At 43.0% G+C, this 21,051-nt stretch overlaps 1 protein-coding gene across 5 annotated transcripts in view; it reads right to left on the reverse strand.

Annotated features, from left to right (window-relative positions):
- epha7 (eph receptor A7) overlaps positions 1-21,051 on the reverse strand; it is a 63,761-nt gene that overhangs the window by 8,206 nt on the left and 34,504 nt on the right. For 3 of the 5 annotated variants that reach the window (XM_064339965.1, XM_064339963.1, XM_064339967.1), the window contains exons 6-12: positions 7,607-7,731; positions 6,106-6,274; positions 4,917-5,025; positions 3,735-3,790; positions 1,592-1,717; positions 948-1,133; positions 365-426 (exon numbers count right to left, since the gene is read on the reverse strand). In XM_064339965.1, the coding sequence (XP_064196035.1) occupies positions 365-426; positions 948-1,133; positions 1,592-1,717; positions 3,735-3,790; positions 4,917-5,025; positions 6,106-6,274; positions 7,607-7,731 (833 nt within the window). The remainder of the gene's footprint in view (positions 1-364; positions 427-947; positions 1,134-1,591; positions 1,718-3,734; positions 3,791-4,916; positions 5,026-6,105; positions 6,275-7,606; positions 7,732-21,051) is intronic. The other 2 variants (XM_064339966.1, XM_064339964.1) reach the window with 1 other exon arrangement.

A 21,051-nucleotide genomic window follows, 5' to 3' on the forward strand; every position in this document is an offset into this window, starting at 1 on the left:
GAGAGACAAGGGCAAACGTCAGGCCGCTGACCACAACTGACAGGCAAAGCAGTGCTCTAAATGTGTTCCGCTCTTCAGCCCTATCTATCATGACCTCTATCAAACCGAATAATAACCGCCATCAATAAAAGCGTGCACATATTTGCAGAATATAAGAATTCATGTCCACAAATATTAACATACATATCTGTGCTTATACTGACAGACAAAATATGTACAAAGTAAGTCTGTTGCACGGTCCAAAAACTCAGCAGTAGGTCATTCCATCATAATATCAAACTGATGAATAATTTCATGTTTTCTTTAAAATGTTGCATAACACAAAATCCCGCAATTCCTTTTTCATATAGTCTGTTTTACTCACCCTAAGGAATGCATCTAATGATCCATTCTCCATGTATTCAATCACAATCATGACAGGTTTTCCTGAAAAATGGATTATAATGATACATAAGTACCAGAGATCCCTTTTCTCCTTTGACATTAAGTGCACATATTCCTTGATTTAAACCTGGAGCACAAAAAAACAAATCTAATTCTCCATGTCGATATTACAATATTACATGCCTCAGGGTAATCCGACACTAATGAAATAAGATCCTCTCTATGGCAGTTTTCCGGTCTTACTTTAAAGTTAATGTATCAATCCTAACAGATAATTGTTCAACTGCGACAATCGTCGGTCACTTTTATGCTCTCAGTAACTTATGTAAGAGGTGTGTGTGCTTATTTGCCAGTCTGGAATTTTACACTTAGACCAACATAGCAAATGACCAATATTCTTGCCATCATCAATGTGTTTTTTTCCCCCCAAATACGTCAGGCAGGTCAGTTGCATTTGGATTTTGTTTTATAATTAGCATCCGTTGCTACTTGGGTGAAACTGCGTACACCGCGTCTTTAAAATAAATCACGTTTGTCATGTCCTGACAGGCTACCGTTCTTACCACGGGTCACGACGCCTTCTAGGTGGACCACGTTTGGATGGTCGAACTGTCCCATGATGCTGGCCTCACACAGGAAGTCCCGCCTCTGCTTCTCCGTGTAGCCATTCTTAAGGGTTTTAATGGCGACTGACATGTCTCTCTTGCCAGGAAGCTTCAAGCGCCCGCTGCACACTTCTCCAAACTCCCCTGCGAGAAAAAAAAGTCACTCATAACCCACAGACTCATAAGGACTTTATGCCTAGCTAACAGGTGAGCGCACTGGCAGATAGAACAGCTGCGCCTGTAAGAGGATGTGGAGCGGGCCCAGGACTTGTTGTCGTACACAAGAGAGAATTCTAGTAACTGGGACACAGAAAAGGACATGCTCAGTATGTAGGACTTCAGACTCAATCAAATCCCTACAACCCATGTGACAGTGATTTATCATCGGTGTGCATATTTTTTTTCCTCTTCAGCCAAAAGATTCAGAGTACGTCTTAATTGCGACAAGGTCCCCCCCCCCATTCTTGAATCTGTACTATTAATAAACAGAGCAGAAAAGAGCACCCCAATTGGAAATGCAAATGTTTGGCTGTCAATGTGATATATGGTCGTGTAGTGTGGCTAAAGAGAAGAAAAAGACCGGGACGGCAGTGTGGGCTCACCTGCGCCGATGACTCTCTCAATCTTAATGCAGGAGGCGTCCAGCTCTTTGGCAAACTGGTGGACTGCTTGGTTCGGGTCCTCGTAGGTTTCGGGGTCAATGTACGTTTTGGTGCCTGGAAATTTAACTGTAGAAGGGTAAGAGGATTACTGTTACGATTAAATATGCACGCGGCGCAGAGAACGCTTGACAGACGGGCGGTTACCCGGGGCAACAATTCAGAAGGCATCTCTAAACAGTCCATTGATGAAAAGCTTCTGAATCAAAGGGCCTTTTCGAAAAACCCAAACCATATTTTTCTATCCAAGTACATATGAAAGAGCCATTATGTTCCCCGTTCAGACTTTCCTCAAGAATGTTGATGGAGATATTTTATCTTCTACTAACTTTAAGTGTGATCTCAAGGTTTGATCTACAACCTTTTTGATTTTCTTAGAAATAATTACAATTCAACCTTGTTCCTTCATTGAAGTTCTGCGAAACACACTTTTCCATACATGCCTTAATATTAGGATTTCTCTTAAGTTGAGTATGTGAAGGGTAACAAAAACAACAGATGAATTACATGCTGCTGCTTTTTAACACCATTACTTCCAAAATAAAAGCTTTGGGAGTTCAAAAGCAGTTAATTTCTGTCATTGTCCAGTTCTTTATGTAGCACCGTATGCAGCATTGGAATGTGAAAGGTTAGGAGTGTCATCTTCAAACAACCATAAAACGACTCAAAAAAAATAAGGTTTAACACGCAGCCATTGTGTGCAGAGGCCATACAGATCAGAGAATCAGTCTTTCTTTCTTTCAGTGTGGTTTTGCATCAGGCTTAAGTGGCCCAGTATCGTACATTTCAAAACTCTTCGCTTTCCATTCAATTTTCTGGAACTGTAAGACAAAATGTGTTTGCACTTCTCCTTCTAACATTACCTTAAAATATTACATTATGTTAGGGCAATTTAATGTCTTCCACTGACCTAATTTGTTCACGTCAAATTTCCCTTATTACAATATTACCTGTCAGCCTCAACCGTGCTAGCTGTTTAACGCTGAACACGTAATGCACAGGACGACAAAACGCACAGAAAATAAACACGCTAAAATACCGTAATTAAATTACTCATCAGCCCCAGGCGAAATAGTGCCCAACAGAAAAGCGTGTGCCATTTTCTGAGCCCTCCAAACCACGCTGGCCTATCCAATAACATAAACAAGAATGCATTCAGCTTGGGCGAGGAGCGATGCCAACAGATATTTTCTCCACTCGCTCCTATAATTGCTTCGTCCATCCAAGCTGTCACCGGATCAGATAGGAGACGTCTTATCACAATCTTCCGAGCCGCGAGGCAGACAAATTGGGCCTACAACTCGAATTTACGTGCTATCGGGCTCGTGTCGCCCCGGCGGCGTTTCGTCATTTAATATCGCCGAGCGGATCCCCTTCCCGAGATCCCGCGGCGGCGGCCCCTTTTTTCCGCGGTAGGCCCGGTTGCGCTCCGCAACTCGATCCGTGGGATACTTAGCGGCGCCGGCCTCCGCCGTGAGCCCGCCTCTCTCGGACACCCCGCCCCCAAACCCCCCAACACCCTCCCCCAACCCCCCCACCCCCCGCCCCGCTGCACCATGCGACACCCTGACCCTTTGTTTCCAAATCAGCAGTTTGCCTACAGCACAGATCATTACGGCTTCGCCGGGAAGCTGTCTGCAGCTGCATCTCCAGGGGGATCATTAGGGGCGGTGTGAAAAACTTATTGGTAAAGGAGCCAAGGAGGGGAAACCGTGGGATTAAGAGAACCGTGTTCATCTCAGTGCCGAGCGCCGGGAGAAGCTATGCGCTCTCTACAAAACTGCGTGTATAGGACAATGCATTTTAAAAGAAGAATTTTTTTTAGCTTTTTTCCATTGTTTTTTTTTTTTTACTGTACAGCTTACACTTTTCACATGATTTATTTTAATGTCGAACGTCTGGAGGCTTTTTTTTTTCATCTTAACAAACCTGTCCATTTAATTTGCCAAACAGATGTTCTCATCATAATTACTATTTTTTTAAATGTATGACATTAAATGTTCTGGTTTAACTAGATCTTTCTCCCAATGAACAGTGATTGAGTTTTTTAAAAAACTACCTAAATTTGATGGAAAACGACACTCACATTGAAAGTACAGCTCCTCGTCTCCTTCTTGGTCTGCTTTGCTGTATCCACAGTGCCTTCGGAGGGGAAAAGCAAAAAACAAAATTCAACTGAAAGTGAAAGAATCATGATGTAAGCAGAAAATAGCATTGTGCATAAGAAGTCTTGTCACAAAAGGAGGCGGCAGCTCTGTCTGAAGGACTGCGTAACAATTCCTTCCATTTCTGAGGACTCTGCAGTGACACTACCACTCTGCCCTTGGTTCTGAAATGCGGCAGAATTTGCAAAGCTTTTATGAAATTAATGTAATATATCATGTCACAAATTAACCATACACATCGGGTCTTTTTTTCCATGTGAAAGTTAAGCCTCTATTATAGATCATGTTATATATTATAGATGCAGTGCTTTCAAGAAATAGTTTCAATGCACAAAATGGCACCAAAAAGTTAAGTCTTTGTAACGTATGCTTTTATCACTTTTTCGCTACCAGAACGTCCAGTAGAATGCATGTGCATTTAAAGTGCGTCCAAGCAGGCCAATAGCTGTACACAGTTGCTCTTTAATTTAACTGTTTGCAGTAGACCACAGAACCAATACGACAAAACCAATAACAACAGCAAGACCAGACATGCAGATGACTGTTTCAAGGATGTGAACTGAGCATGTGCATTGAGCATACACCAACATGCCAATTCCCTGCAGTACCTTGCATATAATGCACTTTTTTTTAAAGATGGCTGTCCAAGGAAAGTCCCAGTGATTGTAATTGGGTAAATGTTGTGGGTAAGTATGGAAAAATCAAAAAACATAAATTTGGTAACTGTGATGGGAAGTCATGGATAGGGTGCTACACGAAAACGATGTATGGATGAAAGCAAAAGGACCGCTACCATCAATAAGGCCATCGTTCGGCACACTGGGCCTCGAAGTGTAATTTGTACAAGAGGTGCCGAGGCAAACCCTCCCTGTATGAGAGCACTTATGATTCAGAATAGACGCATGCAAAAAATAGTAGCTATCAGTTATTTCACAGCGCGAACCCTAAAGAAATGACAGACTACAATCCATTACCACAGCATGCAACACATGATGGCGTGTGTGCAGGCTCCATGGCTATGGAAGCCTGTGAGTGACAGAAAGGCTAATTGACAAGCGGAGACTCACAGCAGCGGAGAGTCAATGGGGCCCGCGAGAGCGTACCTTCTCCCAATGATGAAGCCAAACACCATGAACACAAGGATGATGGTTCCTGCCACGGCCACAACTGCGATGATGATGACGGGGTTCTGTTCGCTGGAGACAATTGTGGCTAAAACGTAAAACGAACAGCAAGACAACTCAGTCAAATAACTCGGCCAGCCAACCGACTGGCTGACCAAACAGCCATGCAATCAAAACATTTTTACTGATATAAATATGATGAATATGATGAAGATGGTGAATATTATTATTATTATTATTATTATTATTATCATTAAATGTGGAACAGCTATTAATCATCATTAAGAAGAAAATAACATGTATAATAATGTATACTCAGAATCTCATATTTTGACTACAAAGCCCTTTATGTCCTTGTAGAGACAGAAAGGATATTTTATTTTAACTGAAAGGACCTCTAAATACATCATTGTGCCATTTTAAAATGTGTGCTTAACAATCCCAAATGAGGAACTGGTAACCTTCATTTGAAACAATGACACATTTAGGTTGGATGGTTTCTCATTTATTATTCATTTAGAGATAAAAGACTGTTTGAATTGGAACAAATTCTGGAGCTACAGCAACATAACACATAATGATATATACTAATTATGTACCTGGGTCAATGAACATATGGTTTTGCAGTTAGAAGGACTACATTTCAGCTATAACACAACTTTTCAGCTACAACAATAGAAACATTGTATGAAGTGTGGAAGTAAACCAGTACTTTCCAAGATGCACCTACCATATTTTTTCTCAATGCATGTCTTTTTCAATGGAAAACAAAATGGTACCAAAGCACAGAGCTCAATTCCAAAATGTAATTCCATATATGCAAGGCATTTGAAAATGTTCGACCCACAGTAGTAATAACAATAGATGACATGGGATCAGAAGGAATGCAGCAGAAGAAAGGTATGCGTGTCTGAGAGGGAGAGTCTGTGTGTGTAATTGTGTGTGTGTGTGTGTGAGAGAGAGATAGAGAGAGAGAGATAAAAAGGGAGTTTGTATGTGTGTGTGAGAGACAGAGAGAGAGAGAGTTTGTGTGTGTGTGCGTGAGAGAGAGAGATAGTTTGTGTGTGTGTGTGAGAGAGAGAGAGAGAGAGAGAGATATGGGGAGTGTGTGTGTGTGTGTGCGCCCATGTGCGTGCATTCGGGTGCATGTGAGCGCACGCAGACATACCTGTCGCCTCCTCTTTTGTGGTGACCTCCAGCCTGGGCCCATACGTGCCGTACCCCGCGGCAGTGAAGGCTCGGATCTGAAACACGTAGGCCGTGCTCGGCTTCAGGTTGTTCACCGTGGCTGAAGTTGACCTCGACTTCACCGTTGAATAAATACGATCCTTTTGGTCCTTCAAACACAATAATAAAAAATAATTAAAAAACTGAAAATAATTTGCACAAGAATCATTTTTCCTCAGGATTATACATCTCTCACTCCTGTTTTCATGAAGACATACTTACTGATTGCATCCCGTAAAACTTGTCAGTACATGGAATTTGTGAAACAAAAAATTATATAACCTGAAAATAATAATCCAATTCATTGGCAATACTCCAAGTGGTAACCAAAATAGAGTCATCTGTGAAAGCAAGCTCAATCCAATACATGACATGTGGAGTTACAGTACTTCTTTTCATGCCATTTCAACACACTGAGTTTGGCAGACTGCATGTACTGATATAAACATGGATTTTGCCGCTCATTTGTACGAAAGTTGCCCCCAAAACCCCAAACGGAATGGCAGAGCTTAACAGGGAAGAAGTCATTGCTTCTACATTTAAGGCATTTAACAGACGGTCGTATCCAAAGCACAGATTACATTTTTAAATACAATCCCATTTATACAGCTGGATATTTTTACTGCAGCAATTCAGGTTAAGTACCTTGCTTAAGGGTACAACAGCAGCACCCCAACTGAGAGTCAAACCCACAGCATTTGCTTTACAGGCCCAGTTCTCTAACCATTATACAACACTGCCGTCACACTCGTTTCCTATTGGTCCTCGATATGCACGACCGACATTTAAAGCAAGTGAGACGAGAGTTGCATTTGAGGGCTGTGGCCAATCGGACACCAGATCCTAAAAATCATCGGTTTGCACTGTAGAGCTAAACCACTCGCTCTCTCTTCCGCTGTAGGGAAGAGGCTACTTCAATTTCCACTTATGATTAACACACCATAAGGTCCAAAACATCACTATATGTGTTGGAAGGTCTGGGAGATGCAGGAACAGATTGTTAATCCTGTCCGCGCGCTGCGAGGCGGTGAAGTGTGTGTGTGTGTGTGTGTGTGTGTGTGTGTGTGCGTGTGTGTGCGTGTGCGTGGGGGTAACTGCGAAAGGGCCGCAGGCTTGTGAAAACGTAATGAGCACCTCATTCGTTATTGCAATTGCGGAAATCTAGCCAAAGAAAATCCGGCAAACGCTTCCGACCTGGAAGCGAGCAGATAGCACGGAGACTCCAGAGGAGGATATAAATAAAATGAAAGGGAGAGACAGAACTGAACTGTCTTGAGCTGCCGCACTAGCTCTTTCTCTCTGTCTCTATGGCTCTCTGTTTCTCTGTGTTTCTTTGTCTCTCTCTCTGTCTCTCTTTGTCTGTCTTTCACTGTCTCTCTTTCACACACACACACACACACACACACATGCGCGCACGCATCCCTGCGATGCCTCGCGCTCACCTTCTCGTAGTACTTGATCTCGTACTCGGTGATGACGCCGTTGGGCTGCTCGGGCTCCTGCCAGGAGAGCTGGACGCTCCGCTCCTGAACCCTCTCCTTGATGACTTCGCTGACCTGGGAGGGAGCTGTTCCAAAGAGACACGTCAATCAGCGCTGGGCAAACTCCGGGCTCGCCCGCTTCGGAGAGAGCGCGCCCGGGCGCAATCAGCCCCACGCTGGGCCGTTCTCCCCGCCGCCGCCGCGGCAACACGGGGGTGCTCCACCCCTCTCTTCCGCTTCCTGATGAATATTCACGTGGCAGCTCCTAAATGTTTATGCTTCATAATAGAAATTTCAATTACAGTGCAAACAGCGGAAGATAGCATTATCCCAGTCAGTGTAAAACTGCAACGTGTGGGTTATGAATGACAATTAGGCAAATTAATTCAAATGAAGTCAATGGAACCGCCGGCACTTACTCTCCCGTTGACAGAAGCATTCAGAAAGCTTTTATAAAGGTATACCTGCACCACCTCTACACCGCTTTAATGTTCGGCAATTGCCTGTCGCACTTAGCGTCACAAAGTTTGTTTGAACTTGTTTAAAATTTCAGTGCTTTATGATTAATAACAGTTTTGAAATGTAAAATATTCAAACTGGGGACAAATGATTCAACCCCAACACATCTGAACGAATTGTTTTATAAACTTTTGATTAAGCGACTTTTAACAACTGTGTGCACAACAGAGGGAGTAAAGTTATTCAGGGCCTACAATAGGTCTGCCTCTCTCTGTAAAGTTACTGAGGGTCTAAATTGGTTTGCCTCTGTAAAGTTACTGAGGGCCTACAATAGGTTTCCGTCTCTTTGTAAGGTTACTGAGGGCCTGCAATAGGTTTCCCACTCCCTGTAAAGTTACTGAGGGCCTACAATAGGCTTGCCTCTGTCTGTAAAGTCACTGAGGGCCTACACTAGGTTTCCCTCTCTCTGTAAAGTTACTGAGGGCCTACACTAGGTTTCCCTCTCTCTCTGTTTGCTGTAATGCTTGTAAAATACACACAGCAGATGGACATAGGGAGAAGGTGGTTTATGAATGGACAGCTGGAGTTATAACTCACCTCGTCATTTATTAGCTGTGAACATTTACAAGAAAGAGGATTAATAATCCAGGAATGTACATCGGTTCAACCGTGTCTCCATCCATTTTCCATCTCAGTGAACTTTATGCTTTGATACGTGCTTAAATATGTACTCAAAGTGTCATTCTTCAAACTACAGCCATATTTTACAAGAGAACCATGAGTGTTGCAATCCCAGCTAAGTTAGTAGAGTGCCTCTCTAAAAATGACTTTACACAGACATTTAAATGGAGGTGCATTCATTTTCAGTTTTAAATAAGCTGCGTACACTGCAAAAAACATGAATTTGACTTTTGTTATATTATCAAAAATATATATAATATTTAAAAAACCTGATCCTAATATGAGAGAATCTCATTCCACAAGTACTTCATGTCATACTCTTTGATGCAAGGCAGTTAACATCAACTGACCCTGAATATGTTGACAGAGACCCGATAATAGTGTCTCCAGATGGATTAAAAGTTCATTACCAGTCCTACGCATTCTTGATATGGATATAACAGCGGATACAGAGGAGTCCTGCAGAAACCACAGTCCAGATTTGAATTGCCATACGCAATCCAAATAAAACAGACAAGACCATATATCCTTCCCACTATGGAGGATTTGGAGATTAACAGATTTAGGCCTGCTCGTCATCTTAAGTTGATATAACCTCAATGCACTTTGTCCTTAAACACAGAGTACTGAATTTATGAAAACACTTTTATTTTTTTTAGTTTCCTGCACTTCACAAGTTGAGTTGTGACTTTAAAGGTTGTCACTGAAATGGGAAAACAACATTCTGAGGAAAAGTCATGAGCAGCACAGAGCATTGTGGTTCTGCTGAATAGAGGCCTTTGTTCAATAAAATTGTTCCAAAAAAAAGAAGAAAAAAAAGAAAAGAAACAGAGGCCTGAACGGAGACTCAACCCACAGAGGCTACAGTTTTTTTCTCCATTTTTGCCCAGTAGTCCACTGAGGATAAACACTTTCTGTTTCTCATAGTTTTACCTCTCCCCGTCGCATCGGAATATTATCGGAGTCTGTGACTGCCAAAGGCACCTCCGGATTGCGATTCTACGCGCGGTTCTGATCTGGCATTTGTTTTCGCCTCCCGCGCATGTCATCGCATGCGGCTCGTGTCAATTACCCAAAGAGGACTTCGGCGACGGAGGTGGAGAGATGCAATTTAAAGTGACATTTGTACCGCTGAAAACACTTGTACGGCAGTAATTGGATCTCTTTACAGTTTACTGTCTGTCACTCGACCACATCGGCGGCTTGTTTGGAAGTTTAAGATGCATCTTCTCTTTCTGGGGGGGGGGGGAATCTGGAACGCAAGTGTGTGACCGAGACCTCGGAGCGAGCTGCGCATTGCGCAGAGCCTCAGCCTTGTAATTAAGGTGCAGCGTGTATTCAGGACGAGCTGTGTCTATTTCTCTCTGCACCTCTCTCTCTGGCTCTCTCTATCCGTCTCCCTCTTTCGCGCTCTCTCTCTCTCTCTCTCTCTCCTGCTTTCTCCCTCCCCTTCCGTGCCTCTGTCTGAGTTGCACAAGAGAGCCCTCAGACATGCCTCTAGGGCCGCGGCGATGAGCCTCTCACCTCAAAACCCAAACTAACACCTTCATCCAGCCTGCCGCACCTCCTCCTCTGAGTCAGTGCTAGCTCACAACCGCCCGCCCGCATACGTGCAGTTCAGGGAGAATCAAAGAGAGTCCAGAAAGTCCCAACCCTCACAGCTCAGTAGCGCTATTATACTGCCAGGCTAAAAAAAAAAAAAGGAAAAAGACATCTCAGGTTATTCATAAAAATAAGCACCTGGGCATGGAGTCCATTTCAGGATATTGAGAATGAAGACCTCGGTTCATTGTTATCGCCGGCGGGCCGGGTTTTCTCTCTAACTCTCTCCTGTGTATTACTTAGTGTGTTCCCTGTATCAGCCATTAATGACATACTTAGCATTATGGGGGCCCGAGCCAGCCAGAGACTCAGAGACTTTTAACATACCTGAGGGACTAAGTGTACCAGAAAATTGTGTAATTGTTACGGCTGTCTTAAAGTGACTGTTTGGGAAAAGCATTTGTGCAATTATTCTGCAATATTAAAGAACGTGTTAGTGACCCCGATGCCTTCCCCTGTAAAGCTAATTCATTCGGAAGGCGTTCTCTATCATGCCCCCCATTTCAATACATTAAGAATACATTACACTCGGGAATATTAATATCTTTCTCTTTCTGCTCAGCCGGATGGTTCCACCAGCCTGGCAGTAATAGCGAAATGTCGGTTCATTATATAAGCTCCTTTTCCTGTTCTTCTGCTTGGCTTGTGAACCATAATGGGGCTATAAGCTCATTTATTAATTACCAAACTACTCAAATCAAGCCTGTTAAACTCAAATTGCCATTTATTCTCTCCCTTCTATTGAAAAAAATACTGTTTAACCAGTATAAGAGGCTTAAACTGAATTTTTACCAAAATGTTTTGCCTTAATATTTTGGAAGGCAACCAGAGTGAGGGTTGCTGGCAATTACTGTAAACAAGAAGAAAGGACCTTTCTCTTTTCCACGGGGACTGAGACTATCAGAAGACAAACAGACATTTGGTGAATTCAATTTAAGATATATCTGTTCTTTCACAGTTCAGTGCAGCATCATATCTGAAACAGTACTTTATTTCAGTGTAGTCCTGACATTTATTACACTGCACTCTTATGTTTTGGCCACTCACTTTAATGCAGGGTTATAGGGTTTAGGCTGCTACATGCACTACTACCACAGGGCTCTTCGATCATCTTTTTCTCTCTGAAACCATAGTGGTGTTTCAGACCCAGTGCTAACAAGGCAATGATGTCAAGCCCTCCATCTGATATTGTAATTGCGTGCTGAAAAAAGACCCAGTGTATTAAATTTTGCATGGCCGGGGTGGCAAGTGGAGAAGATTGAGATCATTGTGTTTGCCCCATTGTTAGCCCCAGGTTCCCCACACTGAGCTGAAGTGGTGCCTGGGCTGGAGCAAGCCCCAGCCAGGTGGTGAATGTAATTCAATCACTCCACGACATGCAGGGAGACAGAGCGACACAGAGAGAGAACGTGAGAGAGAGAAAGAGAGAGAGAGAGAAAGACCAAGAAAGAAAGAGAGAGAGAGAGAGAGAGAATGAGAGAGATGGCCTGAGAAAAGAATTCACTTTTGTGCTCTGTGCAATTGGGCCAAGGCTCAGTGAGTCAGAAAATACATGTGCAGGGCCAATGATGGGCCCGGGCTTTGATCAATGCGCGGAGAACCGGTGGAATTGCCATGACGGGCCTCCCCGCTCGCGGGTCCGGCAGCCTGCGTCCGCCGCCGCGACGAGACCGAACGCAAGGATTGCGCTCGCGCCACCCGCGGCTTTAGCCACCTCCGGTTAAAATCCGGGAGGGGTCGCGCTGACAACGACGGGCACCGCCATGAATTGTGCGGCCCGCTCTGTAGCACTTTCATTTTTTTTTTTTTTTTTTAAAAGGGGATCAAAGCCAAAGCTTTTGTGCCGATGTCTGTGATGTCAGGGTGGAGTCTGTTCAAGAGACTTATTCAGAAGCTTACAGAGGGCTGTATATTCTCCCAAACACTTAGACTTGACAGGGGGCAATCGGAAGCCTAATATCTCCGGGTGCTCCATGTTTTTAGGTAACTAGGTGTATTTTCGTACAGTGCGCCAACTTCCTGTTGCAAAAATGAAAGGCGAGTCAATCGGATATTCAATTAACACCCTTTTTTTTTTTTTAGTTTCCACTAAATTATTACAAGCATTCATTAAGCATTGTGAAATGAGACTGGAACGAGGGAAAACGTGACTTTGAAGTATTCCGACTGTATTGCGTAGCCTTGAGACTACGAAGCAGAGCGAGAGAGAGGGTGACACTACCTGAATAACAATGCAGGACTTTGAAAATACTCAAAGGGCATTCGGTAGAGGTCAGAAAGTCACAACTTGAAAGCAATTAGCTGGGAACCATTTGGGGGAGGGTACGGGTTGAAGCTTTCATGTTTCATTTGAAGGCTGACAGCTTCAGTGCTGACAGGGAGATGATTAATACATATTTGACAGTTCAACACCGACAACTTGGTTGTGCCACCAAAATGACAGTTTCACATCATTATTTCAATCCTCAAAGAACTTCCAAAACCTTTTCATCACACATTCATTTGTGTTTGTCAGATCAAAAGTAAGATAACGAAACCAATTTCATATACTTCGGAACTTTTCTAAATTATGTGGTTGGTAGGTAGTACCATATGACTATTCAAATATAACCTGACAATAGAAGAGGAAGAAGTTACACTTTAAAAAAGAGAAGAAATGGTTCACTCCAAGTTCATAGGAAAAGCATGAAGCAGAACAGGAAATCACATTGGGCCACATCCTCATCTATACGTATACCTAAGCTGTATGTTTTGATGCAGTGTAAACCAACATACAACAGCAGAGGCTTGTGTGGACCACAGAAATCCCCATTTTCCCATGATCCCTCACTCGCCTTACACGGTCAGCCAAAGCGATTTCTCCAGATTTCTTTAATATTCACGGTACAGTGACATGGGCAAATTACGCACCTCACACGATTACATCTCAACTGCGCGGGGACAGCGAGTTCATTTTACCCTATAACAGCAACCACGCTGCAGACTCTTGTCATGTTCTGCAAAGTGACATTTGGCCGTGTAACAGACGCAGAAATCACTGGTCAGCTTTGTTACATAATTGTTTAGCCAGCAGGGTCCCCACTTATCTGAAACCACTCAACTGCTCTGTGTCAGTGTCCAAATTAGGGACCTGGGTTGGCAGGCTATCATCAGTGTCGCTACACTCCTTCCCAGAGTCCTCTGAGTGAGCCGAAAGAAGGCCCACGTGGGGATGTTTATCTGTCTGACCACACGTCTCTAAAAGTCACATCAACCTCCTTCCTTAACACTCATTCATAATCCGCCTACAACAAAGTAGCTTCGCTCGAAGACTACAGAAATTCCACACTACCTGGACTTCTTGGTCAATTTGTTGTCTTCTAAAACTACTGAGAACTATTATTTGAAATAAATAAATAAATATTAAACACGCTACAGTACCTCGCAAACAATATAAACCATCAGGCAGTTTGTAGCACAAAATAATGTGTTGCACCTTCACGCTATGATCAGAAAAGAATTTGACATTCTCAAGAAAATCATTATCATTCTTGCAAAATGTATATAGTTATTTATTACTTGCAAGGTGAAACAAATGGTGGGTTATAGAATTTTCTAGGAATAGACCAGAGAAATCAAAGGCAGTACATGACAGGCTCATCCACTAGGTTGGTCAGCCGACAAGGTTTTTTCTTTTTTTTCTTTGCTGTCTCTGACGAAACTCTGTAAAAATGATAAAGTTGCATATTGTGGTATCCTTAAGCGCATCTTAACTTTACTTTCACTGTTCTCTGAATGTGCATTTTATTCATTTTTGTTTACCACAAAATCTTTACATGCAACAAGCTTGTGTCTTTATTAACAATTATACACTGAATTTCGAACTTTTCATCAGAAAAAAAAGCTACGCGTTCCAGGGCAGCCATTCAAATTAAATTACAAGGTTAACAACGAAGCTAAATCTCTCTGGCTTTGTAAATAAATCTGGCAGATTTGTTCAACCATTTCAGCCTTTTTCATCAGAACTCTCTTAATCAAAGGAAATCCAGGAGAACTTCCTCTAAGAAAAAAATGGTCAGAAAGAGAGCTTTACTGCGGAATTTCCAGAGATCCAAAGAATTCAGGAAAAAAAAAAAAACCTGCAGTAAAAGAATAAAGCATAAGCTGTTTGATAATAACGATTTCGAACAAACTCAACACAGCAACTGTCTCGGTAAATGTTTCCTCCAAACAAACGGCGTCCAGATGAAGAATGAAAGTCCCGTTCTACAAATGCCCGGCTTCCGCTCTCATCCAGCTACAAGGCGAGCCTCTTCAAACACGCGGGCAGCTGAGCCAGATATCTGTTTGCATACAAGGAGTGTTGATCGTTTATCTTAATAAAAAAGCAAAGGCTTTGAAGTAAAAAAGGTGCGGGGCCGGATTAAAGCGAACAGCGCTCAGTGTTCCTGATGATGGATTCGTGACTGTCGACGTTCAGACGATTCACTGAGCGGCCCAAAGACCTGTGGGTCTCACATTTCCGCAAAATATCACTGCAGGCCCCTGGGGTGCAAATGAAGTAATGACTGGATGTCCATGAAGTATGGGTGCTGAACGTCCAGATTATTCACAATACGAAGAATACTTGAAATGCGTGGGGAGTGGGAGGGTCAAAAAACCCCAAAGCGACACAATTATTCTTTGTACTTTCCTTTTAGCCTTTAAAAGGCCACTTACCTCACACTTCCTACAGAGCGAGCACGCCCTGTTCTCATTTTCTTATCAGCGGCAAATAAATCTAGCATTTGGCTGCAATGCTAATATTAAAACTTCAAATCAAAGCTGCACAATTTTCACAGCGGTGGGAAGGCGCAGCGGGAACATATGATCAGCAAGCGCTGGCATCGTAAACATCCATTTATTATAGGAATACCTCTGTCATCAAGAAGATGATCATATTAATCAGGGTTCATGTGCTCTTTAATCATAATCTTGGACGAGGTCCATCCAGCAAAACCATATCCAGAGCCCCTCCAGCCTTGCAGGCTGCAATTGAGCACCGAGCTCCTGTGTCGTACATATTTTTTGCTGAATCCGCTACAAGGCCAGACACAGTCTGTTGCTTGTGGACGCACGCAACTGCGTTCCTACCTACGGATTCTATATGACATGGCTCTGGGTCTGGATTATAACTCTGTCCTCAACTGGAATGCTCAGTCGATACCGCTGTACCCGATGTTTTGGGGCATATTTAGCATGTATGAAATTCATGCGCGCAGTCGATCGATAGCAGCATTTTCTGTTCACTGTGCCTAAGAGAGCCGGGGTATTTCGTGATATTTAATTTGGCCATCGCAAATCAAATCATTCAGCGAGACAGAGGCACATCTGCGATAGTGTGGACATGGCTCATTGTAGCAAAATTACCTTCAAAGGGAGAGAGAGAAAGGGGGGAGAGTAAAAGAAAAGAGAACAGGGACAAAGGAGAAGAGAGAAAGAGAGAGAGAGAGAGAAAGAGGGAGAGAGAGTCAGAGAGAGGGAGAAAGAGAAGGAAAGAAAGGGAGGGAGAGTGAAAGAGAAGAGAGATTGAGAGAGAGAGAGAGTAACAGCAGCTAGTTCTGTTCAGAAAACTCATATTTCAGTACAGGCCAGTCAAAACAGAAAATGAAAAACAGCCTAGCAGCAGATCAAAAAACCAAACGAAAGAAAATGCAATTTCCTTTAATGGCGTGACCGCGTGCCCCTCCCGGGTCGGTGGCCCCGCGAGCTCTAATGACTGCTCGTTAACGTCCAGGTGAGGCAGAGTGCACGTGGCCCCCTTTCTCTCCCCCCAGCTGTCCTCCTCAGAGCCGCGAGAGGCTCGCACACGCCTGGCTACGAATTACCCCTAAAACCAATATCCATGTCAAGGCCCCGCCTGGAAACGCCTAAGTCGTCAAACCTCACCGCTGCCTTCGACAGGGTCGCCGCCGACACCACACAAAACCGCAACGGCCCACCTGGAGGTGGTAACGACCTGACATGGAAGCTTAAGAGGTGAAAAGGAGTGCACGGGAGAACGTAACTCCTCAAATCTGTAATTGATTTTAATTGAAGTTGACACCAATACCGTAAAGAAAGAAATAAACGAAGGCGACCACAAATATGACACACCGCAGCAATGTTTTCGTGTGCTCGTGTAGTGGACATCAGTGCGGCCGTACAGAAATGACGCATTACTGGAGTCTGTGTGACACATTGAGACAGACAGCATAAGACGCCTACTTAGCTCGCTAGCTCGCAATCACTGCGATTTAACAACTGCCGACAACATTTGTGATGAGTAATTCAGCTCCAGACACAGACAATCGCAGCCCTCCTCCGGCCTTACAGACTGCCAAACATTGCGCAAGTATCTCTTAGTCATTCTTGTAGCCGCTTGCTATTTCGTAAGCCTGTCATCAGCAGCATGTTACATTGTCATTAGCCTGCTTGCTCTTAGTTCTGATGTGTTCATCATGTCTGTCGGAATCCGACTGACGGAATGTTCTTTGGTTTTTTTTTCCTCACACAAATATTTTTATTTTTCCTCAAACAAATTTTTATTAAATGTTATATTTTTCTATCCAAGACTACATATTCAGGGTTGGATTAAAAACCAAAAAACATTTTCTAAATATATAAACAGATTACACACAAACATCAACATTTTAAAAGATGATACCATTAGAAACTAAGATAAATAAAAATCAATAAAAGGGTCTGGTCATATGATGAGTTTTGCCGAAGATTCCCTGGGTCTTCCTGAATTACACTACAGAGATCTTCCTGAAATGGGGGCTTGGTTCATTAAGTACAAAAACTTAGCATCTGAAAGAGATTGCTCTAAAGATAGACAGACCACCCAGCTACAACCATTACTGATCACTAATAGCTCTATACAAACTGCGAAAACCTTAACTGACCATAATCAGCGGATGGCTGTGTTAGTGTTCCCTGAAAGACAAAAGATCACTTGCTTTTTCAATAAACATTTCAGAGACGATTTGCCTTTTTTTCTTTTTACTAAAAAAGCTGATCAGTAGTGATGAGGTTAAACCCGATCGCCTGAGAACTTCACTCTTCCACTTTCACTGACCCCGAAGTGGGATTCGAGCGGCAAGGCCGAAATGCCAGTTATTCCACAGCCGGCCCCTTCCCTGGAAACAGTCGCGGATCTGAAATTTCTCCAGCTGAAAGTGTGCTGAGTGACACGCTACCTGCTAAGACAATGCCCTCTCTCATTTTGTCTGACCAAAGTCAAAACCGCAGGGACTCTTTCGCAGGCACACAAAGAGGCTCAGCAGTGTCCTGTAACCTCCCCACGCCCCAGCGATTGGCTGTCTTCTGTGGGACCAAACAACCCTGCTCTGTTTCGAACAGAATGCGAGCAGCCTGAAGTAGCCCAGCCCACGAGCACCCAGAAAAATGAAGCCGGGTACTGGCTTTAAATTCATGCCCAAAGCACTTTGAGAAAAATAAATAAATCAGTAAATAAACAATGGGGGGGAGTATACGGTAAATAAGGTAGAACAACTGCCAGGATGTACATATGTAGAGGTCAGCTAAAACTACTCCCGGGATGTAATCTTTGAGCTCTGACCCTGACCATGCAAGGAGCTTCAGGAATTCAGATCTTATTTTGGTTTGTTATTTTTGTATAAATTGCACAAGCTACCACTGCAGTCAAAACTCCACCTGACGGTCTCCTCAGAACAGAAGGAAATACATCAACAAAGAGGTTCACCGCTTTACTGAACCAAGTGATGGATTGATTCCGTCACATTTGCTATCACAGCATATCCCGACAAAAGTGGAAGCAAAAAAGAACAAAGTCTAAAACGGCATTTTAGCCAAGGTCAGACCAATTACACCAACTTGTTTTGTTGAGTAAGGGTCGTGGAAAAAAAAGCTAATTCATTTGTGATAATTGACTTGTGATCTGCGTAACATATCTCGTATTATTAAATAATCACTGGAAACATTTTTTGTAATGGGCCCATTAAGTGAATAATGTTTTCCAATTTAGCATCAAAGCAAGACATGTTAAGGGCACTACGCTGAACTTATTGCCGGTTCCTTCAAATGGCAAACCTCAGTCAGGGTCTAATAAAACTCCGCTATGTCCAGTTTAGATGAAACGCTTTTTTTCTCTGTATATAAAAAGGATCATACCAAGTGGAAATGATTGAGATGCAGGGGAAATGGAGAGGTTTGCAGTGCCTTTGAAGTCGGGGAGACTGATTAAAGTCTGGAGCACAGCCAAACACAAGAGCAGAAGCTTTAGCGTTTTCCGTAGTGTATTTTTTTTCCCGACCACGTTCTATTCTTTTCAGCATTAAGCAGGTACAGTATTAACAAAAGCTTCCGTTGAGCTGTGCCTTATACGGAGGACGAAACATGATGTGAACTAATCTATTACAAATGGAAGCGCGTGCTCACGGTCAAATAAATTCACTGTCTCCACATGGAACTAATCAGCAGTCAATGCCTTGAATCACATTTAATTGTGTCGTCCCTTTAAAATGCCTGGCTGAACGCAACTGCCATTAATCAAACAGCACAATTAAAAAAAGCCGCCCTGGCCTAGTCCTTTGTTTATAGGCCCGAATTGCCTTAATCCTCACCATTAAAGCAAAGAATAGTAAGTCCAGCTATTCATATCCATAACCCACTTCTTTTCTGGCTTTGTACAATGTGAGCTCGGGGGCGAGAGGGCCAGCCGGTGGCGGGGGGTGTTTGTGATGCAGATCCGTCGTGACGAGGACCACCATCAATGAAGCGACTGCACACAACACTACGTTCTCATAGGTGGACTGTCGCTGAGAAACGGCTAGTGCAGATTGCACGATTACGCACTGCACCTGAACCCAGTCACAGCCTCGTACCACCCCCAGAAAAAAATGCCGAACCATTGGACGACCCGCGCGTTGAGAGATCAAGAATAGGACCGTATGACTCCGAGTAACACAGCAGACAAAACAGACTTGTGGTCAGCATTTGTAGGCGCAATAATAGCCAATCATAGCGCGGCGTAGGTTAAAGAAAAGAGGCTTAATGCCGCGTGGGAGGGCCGGAAGATCGTTTGCTTTCACGGTGTTGAGCTGGTCCCAAACCCCTACCCCAATTAATGTAAGCACAATGCCAGAAACAGCTTCGCCCCGTCTTTGTGTGGCGAGGTGTGTTTGCTCAGGGAATCCAAATCCACTTTGTCACCAGTTAATTGGAGGATGTCGGCTCCGTTATCATGCAAATGTGAAGAATGTTAGCGCGGGCTAAAATGAGCTACAGTATCTTCTGTGAGCAAGGTGGTAACAAAGTAACGAAAAAGCCCTCCTGGCTGCTTGAGCCGCGCTCGCTTTCGCACCTGCGTCGGGAAGCGGACGCACCTGTGGCGACGCGGCTAGTCGGGATCGGTCACCCAGACGGACCTCCCCCGGTGGCGGTCGTTTGTCTTCATTTCAAAATATCCACTCCGTTCTAACGTACCGTCACTTTGCGGTCCACACTTCTTGAAGATGAAGTCAGTTAAGAACATCTTTGAAAAAATTTTTTCCGGCAATTCGAGATGGTGCCAGGTAAGATATCAAAAATAAAGCAAGGAACACTTTTTTTTATATCAGCCAGAGAACTTCTATCTATTTACTGATTCCTTCTGGGGGCATGGGTTTTATTAATATACAAAAAAATGCATATTGAATAAACTCAAGGTATAGAGTTTACAGCATAGGCACAGCAAAAGGTGTTGACAGGCCTGGTTTTCATCAGACAGCAATGGCTCTATTGACATATAATGTTTCCAGTTCCAAGCACTCTATAAATTTCCACCATCTCCTTTTAGTGCGTTAATAAATGGATCATAAAGCACACTGTACATAAATATCTGTACATAAAAACAAGACTGGATAACTAAAGCGACCGTGCTGGTGGCCATATAAAGAAACATAGCATTTTGCTTTGCAAGTGATAGCCTTTCTGCACACGTCTGGCTTCTGAAGGATCATATGAGATTACAGATGTATCGCATTAGTGGACATTTTCACTTCAGAGTCTAAATGTCCATTAATAGTATGTATAGTATTTATACATATTATTATAAAATTAACTTTCATAAAAAATAATAAATTTAAACAAGATCTCAAATAATGTGACTTACAAATAGAATTTTAGACGGATCTCAACTTGTACATTTGTATTTCTCTAGTATAGTGTTTTTCTTATCAGCGATGAAGTCCTTGATTTAATGTCTTACTTATGTTCCTCATAAATAATGTGCTGTCATTTATTTACTGATGTGACTTATCAGTAGACGAGATGCACAATGGAATATGAACAGGAAGGTGCTCTTCAGATATAAAGCCCTTTGGGGTAATTGCTTTGCTTATTTTTTCACTTAATTCTTTTTGAGGAAAACGCATCTGTTGCAGGTGATTGGTTTGATTTTGGTTCTTAAATCTGACTCGGCTTTCACATAAATGAACTGCACAATGTTATCAGCAAACCAACAAACACTTCAATAAACTGCCAGAATAAGATCATTGAGGATGAGTGTCCGGAACTGTAAATGTGAAACTTATCCTACGGCTGTGCACGTAAATTGTACGCGAGTAGAAAAAAAAAAGCTTCCTTGGAACAGGACAAAAATGTGCCTTTCTTTGAGCAATGCGTAGAGATGACAGATTTAA

The sequence above is a fragment of the Anguilla rostrata genome, chromosome 6, assembly GCF_018555375.3.
Source record: "Anguilla rostrata isolate EN2019 chromosome 6, ASM1855537v3, whole genome shotgun sequence".
NCBI classification, from domain to species: Eukaryota; Metazoa; Chordata; class Actinopteri; order Anguilliformes; family Anguillidae; genus Anguilla; species Anguilla rostrata.